The sequence below is a fragment of the Schistocerca cancellata genome, chromosome 1, assembly GCF_023864275.1.
Source record: "Schistocerca cancellata isolate TAMUIC-IGC-003103 chromosome 1, iqSchCanc2.1, whole genome shotgun sequence".
In the NCBI taxonomy this organism is placed as follows: domain Eukaryota; kingdom Metazoa; phylum Arthropoda; class Insecta; order Orthoptera; family Acrididae; genus Schistocerca; species Schistocerca cancellata.
This window is the reverse complement of record NC_064626.1, coordinates 1,208,543,614-1,208,561,646: the sequence shown is the minus strand read 5'-3', so window position 1 is coordinate 1,208,561,646 and position 18,033 is coordinate 1,208,543,614. Positions and strand designations below refer to the sequence as shown.

The window sequence follows — 18,033 nt, the reverse complement described above, 5'->3', positions numbered from 1 at the left end:
ATTTGTTTATTTTTAATGCCCAATCTGATGTTTTCTTATGAGTAGTCCCTGTAAGAATGGGGCCACCTGGTCTGCCCCTCTGCTGACTCCTATTGATAAATGTAGCCAATTGCTTTGTAAAATACAATGACAAAAGCAAGTTTCACATGATGTGTCGCAGTGATACATCCCATTCCTTGACTCTGAATAAACATGTAGAGACAGAAAGAGGTAGACCAATCAGTATAGACTAAATTTGACAAAATTCGCTAGGTGCTTCAGTTCGATAGATCTCACCACTCACTACTGTCAGGTTAAATTGGACAAGAATTAAAAAAAAATTTACAGCATTTCTATACAAAGATAAGTCACATCAATGTGAAGTATAACTACTTGGACTGAATATCTCAGATGAGTGTTTATAAGAGCCCTAGATGCTGCGCTAGGCAAAGATTTGTTAAGTGAACTCATAATCTATGTGGAAATATACTGTCAAGGATACTAGAAAGGTTTTACGTTAAAGGCATTACTATTAAACTATCTAAGTCCTCTTTTGGTAGGGAGGAGCTCAGATTCCTTGGGCACCTAGTAGGTAAATATGAGATAACACCAGATCCAGAATGAATCAGAGCTGTAAAAGAATGCCCAGAACCAAAGAATACCAAACAGTTAAATATTTTTCTAGTGTTAGTAGGATTTTATTGGCAATATATTCAGGATGAACCGATGAATAACCCAAGACTGTTAAACTTGTTGAAGCAAAGGTCAAGATGGATTTGGGAATGCAAAGACTCTGATGTTTTTAATAAAATTAAAGTAGCACTGGTAGAAGCATCAATTTTAAAAATCCACAAATGAAACAACCCTTTAACTTCCACGTACAAGATCGCAAGCGAATTGTTTCAGGGCGCATGGCATATGAGTTTGGTAGAGCACAATACACTATTCACGAGTCGAGCTTTAAGCAAGCATGAGTTAAATTATAGAGCAACAGAAAAGGAGTTATTAGCTATTGTATGGAGCATTAAGAATTGGAGATCAAAGATAATTGGGTATAAACCCCCCCCCCCCCCCCCCCAACTTAAATTCCATTGAGTATGTGTGGGATGTGCTGGGGCACGTATTGTAACTTGTGAACATGCACACAGAGCATACTGGCAATACCAAATGCTGTATATAAATCCAATCCATCCATCAAGTGTTGACTGCACTGGTTGAGGAACTGAAAGTGTTACCACAAGAACTTCTTACCAACCTCGTGGCAAGCATGGAAGCATGTTGCGGAGCATGGATTGCTGTCCACGGTGATCCCACATGCTATTGAGAACCGTACCCTATCCTTTGTAATGTCCAGGGTACCATTATAATCGTGATTACTTCAATGTAGTTATTGTCTTTTAAGAAAAGTGTTGTTTTATTTGACTCATTGCATATTTCCTTCAGTTACCTTCTGCACTATTCTGAAAGTTATGTTACTTGGCTGTGACACATTATGCAAATGTTACTTTCGTTCTTAAATTTTGCACACTACTATATGTTAGTGGTGTATTTCGTGTGCAAATTCCACTGGAGCTTTCTGTCACTCAAAAGACTGAGATAATTTAACACTGTTGATCTGGAAATTGTATGATCCTTGATTCTAAGTGTATATCTGGCCATATTGTGTAGTAAATATAACTACTGAAGACTTACCTCTGAGCATGAGAATAATTTAGGTCCACTTTTTGCAGACCACCTGTTAGTGTTTCACTCTGTGTAAATACCTAGAACTTTGGCATATTGTCCATCCACTGTTTCTTGGATATGAGGGGTAGGTATTTGTTGTCATATCGATTAACAATGTGGTAGCCACAGTTACAGGATATCCATTTGCACTGAATTGAAACTGATATCAGCAGTCAACAACTTGTTTTCCGCCCTTTCCAAAACCCTAAAATTTTAATTCCACCAAACTATCTCTCTCTATCTATTGATTTCACTACTGCATTTTCACATTCTCTGTCTTCCTGCATCTACATATCTCACACTGTGATGAACACTAAAATTACGTAATATAATTTTAGAGGATCACTTAAAAACTCTCAACTTATATTTCATTATGACTGTTTTTTGCCACCTGCACACAGAGCACACTGGCAATACCAACTGCTGTATATAAATCCAAACACACTTGAAACATAATAAGTTGGAATATCTCCACTAGCTACAATTCCATATCTTAAATAATCTTTTTTTTCTCTCTATTCCATACATAAAGTCTGTAATTTGCATATAAGAAATCTGGACATTCCTACATAAGCTATACTTTTCAAAACTTTATTATTCTTTGTGTAATTTACAGTATGTTAGTAACAATAGTATGGCTATTTAAGGTAGAAACTTAAGAGATGCTATGAAATTCTTGGTGGGCTTTGGAAATCCCAGTGCAAGCCAAAACTTTCACCTCAGAATATATAACAATTATTTGTACCAATTTAAGGACATTCAGCCTCCTTCTAGCCACAAAAAAATAGCTGTGCCTACACTTTTAGTAAACAACTGAAAGGAGGTACAGACTGGTTGAACACACAGGGCTGGAAGGCAGAAGTTCAGTGAGTTGATTTTTCTATCCATTTTTCATAACATTTGCCCTCCTGACCAGTGTAATAATACTATCAAGGCCACAAAAGCAGCAGTGACATATGGTCCCATTCCACAATGATACAAACTGGCCAACAAGGCCCAAATAGCAGCTGGTACACCAGTATGACATGCTGGAAGTAATTTGCCTGTGTGATGAAATATAATACATTATTTTACCTCCACGCCAATGCAGAGTTATGCTGGAAAACTTGGCAAGTGTGTTAACAAAGGCCCTACATCATGAGATTCTAGTGTTCATCACAGTTTTGTCATATTTTTTATTATGTGATTACGCCAATCATGGCCATAAATTCTATTTGCGTCTTTTACTAAGTTTAAGTTTCCAAATTAATAATGTGCATGTAGACCAGATGTGGCTTGAATTCAAAGAAATAGTATTGAAAGCAATTCAGAGATTTATACCAAATAAATTAACAAATGCGAATCTGATCCCCCTTGGTACACAAAATGGCTTAGAACAATGTTGCAGAAACAACGAAAAAAGCATACAAAATTTAAACGAATGCAAAATCCCCAAGCTTGGCAATCTTTTACAGAAGTTCAAAATTTAGCGTGGACTTACAAGATGCTTATAATACTTTCTGCAACAAAACTGTCTCGAAACCTGGCTGAAAATCCAAAGAGATTACTAGATTCACAATTTCCTGTCAGAGTCTTAACAGTTTGTAGTAACCGACAGAAAGTAATCGAGTAAAATAGAAGTGATTTCTGGTTTTCCCCAAGGTAGTGTTATTGGCACGCTGCTATTCCTTACCTGCATAAATGATTTAGGAGAGAATATGGGCAACCATCTTCGCATGTTTGCAAATCATGCTGTTGTTTATTGCCTAGCAAATCCATCAAAAGAGCAAAACAAATTACAAAAAGATTTAGGAAAGATATCTGTATGGTGCAAGAATTGGCAATTGACCCTAAATATGAAAAGTGTGAGGTCATTCACATGAGTGCTAAAAGGAATCTGTTAAACTTTGGTTACACGATAAAGCAATCAAATCTAAATACCTAGGTATTACAATTACGAACATCTTAAATTGAAAAGAACACACAGAAAATGTTGTGGGGAAGGTGAATTAAAAACTGTGATTTGTTGAAGGTGCAACAGATCTAATAAAGTGACTGCCTACACTATGCTTGTCCATCCTCTTTTGAAGTGCTGCTGCATGGTCTGGGATCCTTACCAGATAGGACTAACAGAGTACACAGAGAAAGTTCAAAGAAGAACAACATGTTTTGTATTATCAAGAAATAGGGGAGAAAGTGTCATGGACAGGATACAGGATTTGGAGTGGATATCATTAAAACAAAAGCATTTCTCTTTATGGCAGTATCTTATCACAAAATTTCAATCACCAACTTTCTCCTCTAAATGCAAAAATATTTTGTTGATGCCGACCTACATAGGAAGAAACTAGCACCATAACAAAATAAGGCAAGCCAGAGCTTGCACGGAGATATACAAGTGCATTGTTCGAGGATGGAATAATAGAGAATCATTGTGAAGGTGGTTTGATTAACCCTCTGCCACGCACTTAAGTGTGATTTGCAGAGTATCTTTGTAAATGCAGATGTATATGTAGAAGGACAGTCAATCTGATGGTGATCATGATGATTGAAACCAGTTATTGAAATGAATAAACAAAATTTCCGATCAAAGACTGTTTTCATTTTCACATATTCTCAAATATTGGATCTCTGCTACCTTCAGTGTGAGCATGCCACTTTTCATTATAAATAAAAACTTCTTTGCTTACCAAGGACATGTAAGAAAATAGGGCATCATCTTGCTGAAGGAACCATCCTAGGATTTGACTGAAGTGATTTAGGATATAACTGGGAATCTTCGTCAGTGAGAATTGTTACCTTCAAAATGTGTCTAATGTATATCACCACATTGTTTGGTATGTTACCATCCTCTGAGGCATTAGAGGGTACTTCAATGTATACTTATTAATGCATACAGCCTAAGAATGGTTTGGAAGGACAGCCGTGGAATGTTGCCCGTGAACATGTCTGTTCTCCACAATAAGTGGACCTCTTACAGAGCACCTAGGAAGGAAGAAATTCCAGATATGTGAATCATTGAAGAATGATGTTCTGAAATGGTTATGATAGCAACCCAAATATTCCTACAACCAATATATCATGCAAGAGCCACATTCACAGCAACAATGTGTAGATGTTGGATGGAGAATAGTTTGAGAAACTGGACATATATTGTTGACTTTTGTAACAATACATGTAGTACCATCTCAAAAAAATTCTAAAAACCAGTTTTCATTTGGCTGCATGTGTAAGTAGAGAGAGTATCTGTCTCAATGTAGATGCCAGGGTTGCTATTAGCTTTGTGTACACTTACAACATCTAGCACCAGCAGTAAGAGTTAATCGGAGATTACAGGCCAAACTGCATGGGGCTACTACATAGTAACCAATAATGTAAATAACTAGCTACATAAACTGTTATATTCCATATAACATATTCATCATAAATAATGTTTGATACGTAAACAATATTGTGTAAAAAATAAAGAAGTAAATGTTATTCTCAAAGTATAAATGTAAATAGTGAATGTGTACGGGCTGTAGGGAGAATAGCAATGCACTTCAGTTAGGGGAAGTACCAAGCCTTTTCAAAAGTCTCCTTTGTGAGTTGTAAAGAGTGCTTGATAGTGAGCATACATGGGTTCAGCCTCTAATTTACTGTATATAAAATGATACTGCTGCATGGCGTCATGGAATGTCTTAGCCAAATTTGTGCAGGGGTGTAACAGCCATCTCATGTAATGATGAAATGGACATTGCAACTTGGCTTGGACTGTTGGTTGAGTAGCTACATAAAATAAGTAGCAGATAATGTGGAATATGAGCTGCTGGATGGAGCTAAATATCTAGCTTACTGCAACTCTTGAAATTACATAGCACCTACAATAGAGACAAGATGTAGTTCTCCGATGGGACAACAAATCTTACGTATTTTTAGCACAAGTGTTGTGCAAGCAGTGTATTTGTTCACAGGATGCCACCATGTTGTGGTAAGTATTGGTTTTGTAGATCCAAGCTCTCTCAGCTGTGTGGTTTTAATTGAATCATTATTGGATTAGTTAATGCACTTGGTTTTGTGTGTTTCCATTCCGTAAGAAGTGAGCATGTGCCGATCCTTTGTTCCATCTGCTGAAGTTAGTTCACATTCCACTGTCGTAACAGTAGAAGCTGGTACTTTATAAAGTAACATATTCAGTATTCAACAAATGCATTGGCTTTACAACAACAACAACAAACCAGCTTTATGTGACAGGTGTATGACGTGTTGTAAAAGACACTCCAAGGCCAACTATAGAATATAATAAGTTCAATCCATCATTATTCATCAGATGTACAGTAATGAACAGTGAAAATAGTATCTTTCGGTACATGTGGCAAAGTTAAATATTAATTACACAATATTTACATTTCTGTGACTTTTTCAATTAACTCATGCTTTTCACATTAATTGCTGTAAAGCGAAATATTTAAAACTGTCATTTGTAAATTGAAATGTTGATCGAACAAATACTCAAATGACCAGCCACAACAGGGCACAGTGTGCCTTCCATGCAATGTAAGTTAGTCATATACTTACTTACTGTGTAATTTTTATATATGTTCTTTATTATTATTATGAGAAGGAAAGTTGCTACTCACCATATAGCGGAGATGCTGAGTTGCAGATAGGCACAACAAAAACACTTTCACAATTATAGCTTTCGGCCACTAAGGCCTTCATTAACAATAGACACACACGCACACACATTCAAGCAAATGCAATTCACACACACGACTTGCATGAGTGTGTGTGCATGTGTATATGTGTAACTATTGTTGACGAAGGCCTTAATGGCCATAAGCTATAATTGTTACAGTCTTTTTGTTGTGCCTATCTGCGACTCAGCATCTCCGCTATATGGTGAGCAGCAACTTTCCTTCTTATAATATTGTTTCATTCCATCCTGGATTTTCCATTGTTTGTTATTTATTATTGTGTGTGTTACATATTAACATCATGTCTGAGTTCCTCCAGCTAATGTGCCCCATTTGTAGTGTGTGTTCCCAATCCCCAGGCATACTGAAGTTAGATTGGAACTGTCCGAACAGGTAGCAACCCATCCACTCATCACACTGTAATTTCAATACATCATTTCGAGTATAGTAGCTCACCATCTTATCATTAGGTGTACAGTGCAACATTAATTATCGAGCAGCTAGTGCATGCGATCAATACCATTTTAGTCAGATTCCTCATGGTTAAATGAATGTCATTCCAAATTAGGAAAGGACTAATTAAGTGAAACAAAGCAGTAGCACCATTGTGTATACTTCCACGTGTGGCTAAAGAAATGGGGAAGAGTCTGGTCACCTTTGAACAACCCTTACAACAGTAATTTTGCCACCTGAGTCACTTTTTATTCTCATGGACTACACAACTTAAATGTAAGGAATCAAGACAGAAAAAATATTAATTAGTTCTATTATAATCATGAATGTATGAATTTGTCATTTATTGACAAATCTTACAACAGTAACTGTAATAGTTTGAAATAACTGTGCTTATAGTGTTTAAAAAAACTTCTAGCATTACATAGTAAACATTTATTGTTCCAATACTGCTCATTCAGAAAGAGAGTAATTAAAACTGCCTTCCAACAAATACAAATTAAAAACTATACTTTTATACAGCAGGAAATGCACCTTTTATGGCATAATATCTTACAGAAATGATTTTTACACAAGTAGTTTACAAGAAAAGTTGTCTCTCTTCTGCAGTTGTCTGCATGTAAGTCTTAACAACCAGTCTGAACATTAAGTAATGCAATTGTTTTGCTGATGTGGGGTACTGTGTTCACATTTGATGACATTCCCAATTCAAAAACCTTGTGGAGAAGAGACAGTGCATGCTCTGGAAAAAAAAAGAATTTTCTTTAAAATTTGTTTTAACCTTAGTAAACATGTCCAATTATTCTGTTTCAAACATTTGGAGACTGAAAAAAAAATCCAGTCACCAATTCAAAAAAGTCACAACTGTCAATAATTTTGCAGCAACACCCCAAAGGCTGCACACAGATTAACAAATTAACTCTGTTCACTACTCCACACTTTTAATTGCACACAAGAACCATTAAACTGGCATACCCATATTTACAGCATCAGACATTAGCACTACCAACCTCTTACCCACTCCACCTATGTGGTGCTGTTCTGTCATCATACAGAATAAGCTCTGTGTAACACTTGTGTATGACAGAGTGATAAGTGTATTCAGACAATGACTAAAAATATTTTTGTCACACATGGCAGTGCTGCTGATAAATATTATGTAGTGTAATACAACCAAAATGCCACTGTAATATGTGGGTTTGTTGGCAGAAGACATGTCACGTTACACATTCAAATTATGAAAAATGCCAGGCTGCACTGCTGTTTGAATTCCATGTGCTGTGGACACCATTACAGCTGAAGTAGGAGAAGACACGGGTATGCCATCTACAAAAGGACCATGTCTTGTAAAACACTGTTGACCTTCAAATCAGCTGGTTGATACAAACCCCAAACTGACTATACGAATGTAAAAAAATGCACACAACTGGATCTGAATGAGAAACTTCATAACTCCAAACAGCTATCTGGTCATTGGGCTGTAATTTGCTTCCACAGCTCACGATGCTACTTAGCCCCAGATAAGTAAAACCATTGAATTATGCAGGTAAACAACATTTCCCTAGTATTCACATGTCACACACAAAACACTGAGGATAAAAAATGAATCCCAATTGCAGTAACATCATAGACCTAAACTCCTATTAACTAAAATAGAATTTTTTGATGCTGTATTTTGTCCCACAAATACATGAATGGACTATGGTTCTTTTAAGTTGGATGTTTTGGACTGAACATAATCCTCCAATGCTTAGAAAGGTGGTTGTCAGCTAACAGAGAGCTGGTGCACATGATGGATGCAGAGTATTTTCTCATGCAAGCCGGGCAGTTCTTGCGCAATGTCCACAGCAGATTCTTAAACTTATTTCCTGTTAAGTAATCTATGCAAATTAGCTCACAACCACTACAGCTGTGTTCCAGCACTAATGTGAAGAAGGGATTATAGCTGATGCTGGCAAAACAGTGACCAAAGCATTAGCTCCCTTGTATGAAGGCTCAGTTTTGTTACATGCTTAAATTCTCATCAGCAACTAATCATCTTGCATATCAGAAATGATTATCAAATAATTTCCACTTTTTATCATGTCACTATTTTGCACAATATTGAGATGCACCTATTCTGAAAATAGTAGATAAATGCACACTTTTTAACCTGTTTGCTCTGTCAGGTCACAGAGTGCCAACTTATCCAGATTTTCCAGTTCTAGGTTACTGTAGATGCTGTAAATGATAAAGAGACCACGACACCATATGATGTGACAAGATTCAGAACTTTCTTCTTACCAATACTCGTCATATCTGCATGTACCTCTAGGTTACTTTCAAGTGCCTTATCATCAATGTGATACATTTTGTAGAATAATCTACGACTGGTCCTCGATGGCTCTGTTGCTACACAATAGGTTTACAACATATAAAGAAAATGCACTCATTCAAGCATACACATGACAAGCAATGAACTAACTAACTCACTAACTAACTCACTCACTCACTCCCCCTCAATACAATTTTCCTGAACTTTTGTAGCATTTATGAATATTTTACTTATAATATAGTAACATGAAAAAAATTATGCTAGCTACTACACGGGCTGAATCACCTAAAACTTGCACCACAAATATTGCTAAAATGGAAAGTGCTATTGATGTGCTGTTTTCACAGGATGCGTTGGTGTCAAGGGCTCATTATGTTAGCCAATAAACAGATTGTCTGCTACTGCTAGCATAATATTTAGTTGACCACTTTAGTATGTGGTGAAGCATAATTGTACCTATGCTAAAAGAATAGAAGCCTGTTTACGGTGAACATTACTGGCTGGCCGATGTGAATTTTCAGTCACAAAAAACAGTCACCACTTGACAATGGCTAGGAACACTTGGCCGAAAGCTCAGGATTTTAAACAACTGGATGCAGCTGGAAGCCCAAGAAAATTTTACCAGCACATATTGTTGCGAAACCATACATTCATATATAGATGTTTTTTTAGCCTAAATTCCATTGTCCTCTCTAATGAGTGGGTAAGCATTTCTTTTTACCAGTATATTAGTTACAAAACATTTTTTCTGGATTTCTTGATATCAGGATGTAACCAAACATTTATCTATAGCAGGGGAAATCCCCCAACTATAGTTGTGCTCAACTGATTGGAAAGTTTTAATGGCACACTGCAGCTGCGTCATGATTTGTCGTCAGTTCTGAGTTGCTCTGAAATATGTCCTGTGCGACATTTTCACTGCTCCATTCCGAATCAGCTATTCCTTTCTCTGTAGATTCCATTGGAGCTGTTTTCTGCATGAATTGTGTTTCTCACTTGCTTAATATTTGTCAGTTCTTTGCATGTATACTATAAATTGGCAGGAAACAGGTGTTCAGATTGCTTTGGGTGTGAAATGTTATTGTTTAGGTTATTGTAAAGGCACATGTTCTAGCAGCACAGGTAGAGTATCCCGTATGAAATCATGGCGGTGAATTGAGGAAGTACAGTACATACTGACGAAACTAAAATGAGCTCTAACATGGAAATTAAGCGTTTCCGGACACATTTCCACATAACATCTATTCTTTATTTGTGTGTGAGGAATGTTTCCTGAAAGTTTGGCCGTACCTTTTTGTAACACCCTGTATTTTGCAATGTATGCCATCAAACTATTTCAGGACAGCGGAAATTAAAATATCCTGTGGTGCCTCTCCAGTTCCCAGTCAGTCAGTTTGACATCCTGTCCCTCTAAAAACTAAAAAAATAAAAATAAACGCATTTAATACTGGATGGGATTATTTGTAACCGGGAGAACAAGAACTCTTCATAAAATCTGGACTTTTTATTGCCTATTAGCTAATAACTTGCCCTTCTGTGTGACATAAAATTAAATATAGGATACCCAAAACCAGTAAAGACAAGAGACAGGCAAGACAGTACACATTTCTTCAATCCTTAGGTACTAGCGATTTCTCTCTCTAATCTTGCTGCAGCTTTACATGGCATGCTTTCCTTTCTGGGAAAGAACTATTACCTCATCAAAGTTCGTCAATCATTTTGCTACATGAAAAATCGAAATGTCGTCAAATAATACTGAAAAAGCTGTTAATACAAGTAGTATCCAAGACTGGTGTGGTTTTTCGATCTGATAATGTCTATTTTGTCACTGTGTGTTAAAAAGAAATAAAAAATAAAATAAAATAAATAGGCCTTTCTAATATTCCAGCAATTGTAACGCGCACAAAAAAAAAAAAAAAAGCGAAACTGTTTTGGCAAATAATGATCATTTTTATAGTGTGACAATATAATTCACGAAATACCAATATGAAATACCTATTTGGCCTACTACAATCAAAAAGCTTTACATTTCATTCATGCGCTCCAATTTCTAATGAACGAGACTGAAAAGTAGTAGAATGAAATTTTTGTATAAACTTGGAATCATCATATTCTTTCATAATTTGTGTGATGTCCCTGTTTATTCCCCTTCCTCGTTCTAACAAACAACCTTGTCATCAATAATTCTGTGACTATTCCTACCACTGTCAAAATTCATTCTCTGGTTAACTTTACTAACCCTGCCACAATCACCGGTTTAGTTATCCAGCAATTATTCTCTGGTTAGTCGTTATTATGTGTTAGTATAATGCGTTTTCCGCACTACTCCCAGAATGGAACTTCAGCGGCTGCTAGCCGGGGACTATGACTGGCCCTGTCTAGCAGCTCCCAATCCCCAGGCATACTGAAGTTAGATTGGAACTGTCCGAACAGGTAGCAACCCATCCACTCATCACACTGTAATTTCAATACATCATTTCGAGTATAGTAGCTCACCATCTTATCATTAGGTGTACAGTGCAACATTAATTATCGAGCAGCTAGTGCATGCGATCAATACCATTTTAGTCAGATTCCTCATGGTTAAATGAATGTCATTCCAAATTAGGAAAGGACTAATTAAGTGAAACAAAGCAGTAGCACCATTGTGTATACTTCCACGTGTGGCTAAAGAAATGGGGAAGAGTCTGGTCACCTTTGAACAACCCTTACAACAGTAATTTTGCCACCTGAGTCACTTTTTATTCTCATGGACTACACAACTTAAATGTAAGGAATCAAGACAGAAAAAATATTAATTAGTTCTATTATAATCATGAATGTATGAATTTGTCATTTATTGACAAATCTTACAACAGTAACTGTAATAGTTTGAAATAACTGTGCTTATAGTGTTTAAAAAAACTTCTAGCATTACATAGTAAACATTTATTGTTCCAATACTGCTCATTCAGAAAGAGAGTAATTAAAACTGCCTTCCAACAAATACAAATTAAAAACTATACTTTTATACAGCAGGAAATGCACCTTTTATGGCATAATATCTTACAGAAATGATTTTTACACAAGTAGTTTACAAGAAAAGTTGTCTCTCTTCTGCAGTTGTCTGCATGTAAGTCTTAACAACCAGTCTGAACATTAAGTAATGCAATTGTTTTGCTGATGTGGGGTACTGTGTTCACATTTGATGACATTCCCAATTCAAAAATCTTGTGGAGAAGAGACAGTGCATGCTCTGGAAAAAAAAAGAATTTTCTTTAAAATTTGTTTTAACCTTAGTAAACATGTCCAATTATTCTGTTTCAAACATTTGGAGACTGAAAAAAAAATCCAGTCACCAATTCAAAAAAGTCACAACTGTCAATAATTTTGCAGCAACACCCCAAAGGCTGCACACAGATTAACAAATTAACTCTGTTCACTACTCCACACTTTTAATTGCACACAAGAACCATTAAACTGGCATACCCATATTTACAGCATCAGACATTAGCACTACCAACCTCTTACCCACTCCACCTATGTGGTGCTGTTCTGTCATCATACAGAATAAGCTCTGTGTAACACTTGTGTATGACAGAGTGATAAGTGTATTCAGACAATGACTAAAAATATTTTTGTCACACATGGCAGTGCTGCTGATAAATATTATGTAGTGTAATACAACCAAAATGCCACTGTAATATGTGGGTTTGTTGGCAGAAGACATGTCACGTTACACATTCAAATTATGAAAAATGCCAGGCTGCACTGCTGTTTGAATTCCATGTTGTGCTGTGGACACCATTACAGCTGAAGTAGGAGAAGACACGGGTATGCCATCTACAAAAGGACCATGTCTTGTAAAACACTGTTGACCTTCAAATCAGCTGGTTGATACAAACCCCAAACTGACTATACGAATGTAAAAAAATGCACACAACTGGATCTGAATGAGAAACTTCATAACTCCAAACAGCTATCTGGTCATTGGGCTGTAATTTGCTTCCACAGCTCACGATGCTACTTAGCCCCAGATAAGTAAAACCATTGAATTATGCAGGTAAACAACATTTCCCTAGTATTCACATGTCACACACAAAACACTGAGGATAAAAAATGAATCCCAATTGCAGTAACATCATAGACCTAAACTCCTATTAACTAAAATAGAATTTTTTGATGCTGTATTTTGTCCCACAAATACATGAATGGACTATGGTTCTTTTAAGTTGGATGTTTTGGACTGAACATAATCCTCCAATGCTTAGAAAGGTGGTTGTCAGCTAACAGAGAGCTGGTGCACATGATGGATGCAGAGTATTTTCTCATGCAAGCCGGGCAGTTCTTGCGCAATGTCCACAGCAGATTCTTAAACTTATTTCCTGTTAAGTAATCTATGCAAATTAGCTCACAACCACTACAGCTGTGTTCCAGCACTAATGTGAAGAAGGGATTATAGCTGATGCTGGCAAAACAGTGACCAAAGCATTAGCTCCCTTGTATGAAGGCTCAGTTTTGTTACATGCTTAAATTCTCATCAGCAACTAATCATCTTGCATATCAGAAATGATTATCAAATAATTTCCACTTTTTATCATGTCACTATTTTGCACAATATTGAGATGCACCTATTCTGAAAATAGTAGATAAATGCACACTTTTTAACCTGTTTGCTCTGTCAGGTCACAGAGTGCCAACTTATCCAGATTTTCCAGTTCTAGGTTACTGTAGATGCTGTAAATGATAAAGAGACCACGACACCATATGATGTGACAAGATTCAGAACTTTCTTCTTACCAATACTCGTCATATCTGCATGTACCTCTAGGTTACTTTCAAGTGCCTTATCATCAATGTGATACATTTTGTAGAATAATCTACGACTGGTCCTCGATGGCTCTGTTGCTACACAATAGGTTTACAACATATAAAGAAAATGCACTCATTCAAGCATACACATGACAAGCAATGAACTAACTAACTCACTAACTAACTCACTCACTCACTCCCCCTCAATACAATTTTCCTGAACTTTTGTAGCATTTATGAATATTTTACTTATAATATAGTAACATGAAAAAAATTATGCTAGCTACTACACGGGCTGAATCACCTAAAACTTGCACCACAAATATTGCTAAAATGGAAAGTGCTATTGATGTGCTGTTTTCACAGGATGCGTTGGTGTCAAGGGCTCATTATGTTAGCCAATAAACAGATTGTAATAATACTTAGAAATTTTATTTTTTGTGCAAACATGCACTTTAAGTGGAACAATGCCTATTGACATTAACGAACTAAAAAAGTAGGGTAAATTAGAATGTCAGTGGTGTTTGTTGCAGGATTCTAGTGAGAGTCATTTACAAGATATCGTATTTTGAAAAGTTCCACACTGATACTGGTTTGTGCCATTCAGCCTGCTTTCTCTCTAGGTATGTTTGCTTACAATGTGCTTGCATGTTCCTTGAGTGCAATGCAACTTGCTAGTCAGTTAGTGTGTGACAGTCCAAGTAGTAGGTTGTGAACTGACATGCTCATAGTATGCAGAGAGTGAAGGAAGAATGTAGTTTATTCTTCTAGAGTGTACATAGAAAGACAGTCAACCATCTTGGCAGTTAGTTATCAACCTATTCAGCCAGTTACATGAAATTGTTGCTGTAACACCTAAACAACGTAACAGAAGGGAACAAGTAATGACAAAAGGGAGGGAAATTAACATCCTTGCTGCTGTTGCAATTGATCCACATGTTAGCTCCTGTGCAATCGTGTGAGGAAGTGACATGAGTCAGGCAGTATCCTACAGATTCTCCATTGACATAGGTTCTATCCATATCACATAAAGAGTTGCAGGGAAAAGTTTATGAGAAATGTGTTAACTTCTGTATGTGGGCATTAAGCAAGATACCTCAGATGTATCATATTTAGTGAAGAAGCCACATTTACCAATTATGAGCATGTAAAGCACCAAAACATGCATTATTAGTCTGTTGATAATCCCCAATGGCTTCATCAGGTGGAATGTCACTTTCCATGGACTGCAAACGTGCATTGTGAGATAGTGATCTATCATCTCATAGGCCCATGTTTCATAGACGAAACACAGAATGTGCACAAATATTGCAACCTCGTAGCTGACCATCTTCCACAGATGCTAAACAACGTTCTCTGCACACGAGGAACTTGCGGTACTAACATGCTGGCTGTCCAGCCCACGGTGCACGAAGTACTACAGCATGTCTTCACTAATTGTTTCCAAATTGCTGGACTGGACACAGATGACCTGTACATTGGCTGGTCTGTTGCCCAGATTTGATGCCTGTAGACTATTTTCTGTGGGGAAAGTTGAAAGATGCCGTCTACAAGGACATACCAACAACACTCGATGATATGCAGTCATGTATTACTGCCGAATGCTTGGACGTCTCTGCTGAAATTCTAGCATGTGTGCAGAAGTCATTCAATGCCACGCTGGAAGCATGTATGGCTGCTCACGACTGTCATTTTGAACGCAACCTGTGAAGATCAATTGTCTAATTACTGATCAGAATACACATGACCAGTGTATGCACTTCGTTGTTTTTTAGTTTGTGCTACCACAGGTATTGCAGAAGTGTTGGTGCGGGAACTGTTCAAAACATGGTATCTCGTAAATGATTCGCACTGGAATCCTCCAACAAATGCCACTGACAATTTACCCTAATTTCAGTTTGTTAACTTTAATAGCCATTATTCCATTTAAAAAGCATATGTTTGTACAAAAAAAAATTACAAGTATTATTACAATCTGTTTATTGGCTAACAATACATGCCCCTCACTACCAATTCATTCTGTGATAAGCACACATCAACAGTACTTTCCATTTCAACAATATTTGCTGTGCAAGTTTTAGGGGATTCCCCCTGTACATTCCCATACCACACAGCACAAGGTCGGTCTCTCTCTCTCTCTCTCCCTCCCTCCCTCTCAACCTTTTGCCAGTCAACCCCGTGTAACGAAGACTATTCATAAAGAAACTTCTGGTTTCATGTAGCATGTTTAATAGTAGATACGGTGGTACTGCTCTTGCACTGCAATGCACTTTGAATCAATATGCTATGAGCAACATATAATCAACAGGGTGTATAAGTGGACAAGGAAAAAAAATTCCCAGATTTTTCCCGGATCTCCCGGTTAAAAATACATTTTCTACCGGGAGAAAATACACTTTTTCCATGCTAAGTGACAGTATACTTTCCGTCGGAACTGTAAAACTTATCAATCCTTTGGATGGATATGGTTTTATACAGCAGTGTAGAATTTCTCGACATCTGAGAAAACAAAACTCAGGGGGGAAAAACACATTTGGGAAAGATCTTTGATACGCAGATTTTCGTATTACAGAAGTATAAATTCGAATTCCACCAACAGGAAAAGTTAATGGTTTAAGTTAGCATACATAGTGTTGCTATAAGAAAAGCAAAGCTTTCGCAGATAATATTTGTCTCTAAGATTAATAAGCTACAAGAGAAGCTAAGTTTTCACATATAATGTTGATCTGTTTAGTGCATGTTACACTTTAAGATACATCATACAAATACGCCAGTAAAATTTTTAATACCGACATAAATCTCTGATCTTCTGGGCTCAAAATTCTTCTAAATGGCTCGTCATCAAAGAGTTGATTTTTAAATGAGAGCAAACGCTCTGTGATTTAAGAAATTCATCGTACATTCTCGCACATAGTTCAACTTGCGTAAAAGAAAATCTACTTCGAAAATAATGCTTTCCGAACCACAATTCGCAATAGTTTCTCGCGACCTGTTAGAAATAGATTCATTTCAGCAGTTGCCAGATAGTGCCAGATAAGAGACGTCATCGCGCTTGCGCAGCTACGGTGATGTAGGAAGCCGGTATGTTCGTACGTGGAAAACATTAAAAGATCTTACTTACATTATGTCATAAAAGAAACAAGACATCAGAAGATACTCCAACAGCGTGGGAATTTCATGAACCTTACTAAAATGCATAGTTCGCCTTGAAGCGCACATTCGTATGTCCAGATTCCCAATGACGTAGGCCTCGACCTGATATTAAGCTTTCCGGTATGGTTTTCGGGATGTAAATTTTCTTGGAGTATAAGTACTGTATTATCTCAAGTTTGGTTCTTTATTATGGCATAATGCCATATGTGCTAGAAGATGAAAACGTGCACTTGAAATGCAGCAAACAGTTGAAACTAGCCAATAGTGTGGGATTAAACACTTTGTTTCAAATACATTTACTGCCTCAGCAGGAAAGCTTAATAAAGGCCAAATTTCTTTATCAAACTGACAAAGATAACTATTGTTTTGCAAGGCGATTAATGCTTGACTGTCAGAAACATGGAAATAAAATAAAATCTGAAACTAGTAACATATTTTAGCCTTATGTAATTATGTGAATGTATTTTAATTCACTTGATAGCTACCAGCCACAGAAATCCGTCTTATTTTCATTTGACGTAAGAGCAGTAAACAAAAAGGAAACAGAAAAATCACTAAATATAAACGCAGGTCACGTGGAGACTACCCCCCACCCCACTATAGCTCAGACTGCTCTGCGCACATCAAAAATAAAAAAAATAAAAATAAAAAAATAAAAAAAGACTTTTCAGAAAATAAGTTCATTTTGTAGCGCACATCTTTCTGAAGAGTCTGATACATAAAACATCTATCTTCGAGGAAGTGTAAGACATGTTATTTGGTCTTTAGTGTGCCGAAGTGCAGTGCCACGCCTATTCAAACAACATTCTTATACCGCACGCCACTGTATCGCGCTCTGTGGAACTGAAACGTGTATACAGGCTGTTACAAAAAGGTACGGCCAAACTTTCAGGAAACATTCCTCACACACAAAGAAAGAAAATATGTTGTGTGGACATGGGTCCGGAAACGCTTACTTTCCAT

At 36.9% G+C, this 18,033-nt stretch overlaps 1 protein-coding gene across 5 annotated transcripts in view; it reads right to left on the bottom strand.

Moving 5' to 3' along the window:
• Positions 1-6,511: 6,511 nt before the first annotated feature.
• Positions 6,512-18,033, bottom strand: part of LOC126094616 (integrator complex subunit 1) — a 301,226-nt gene continuing 289,704 nt past the window's right edge. For 4 of the 5 annotated variants that reach the window (XM_049909116.1, XM_049909125.1, XM_049909108.1 and 1 more), the window contains exon 37: positions 6,512-7,554. In XM_049909116.1, the coding sequence (XP_049765073.1) occupies positions 7,439-7,554 (116 nt within the window). In that variant the 3' untranslated portion in view covers positions 6,512-7,438. Of the gene's footprint in view, positions 7,555-11,530; positions 12,362-18,033 lie in introns of those variants that run through there. The other variant, XM_049909100.1, reaches the window with a different exon arrangement.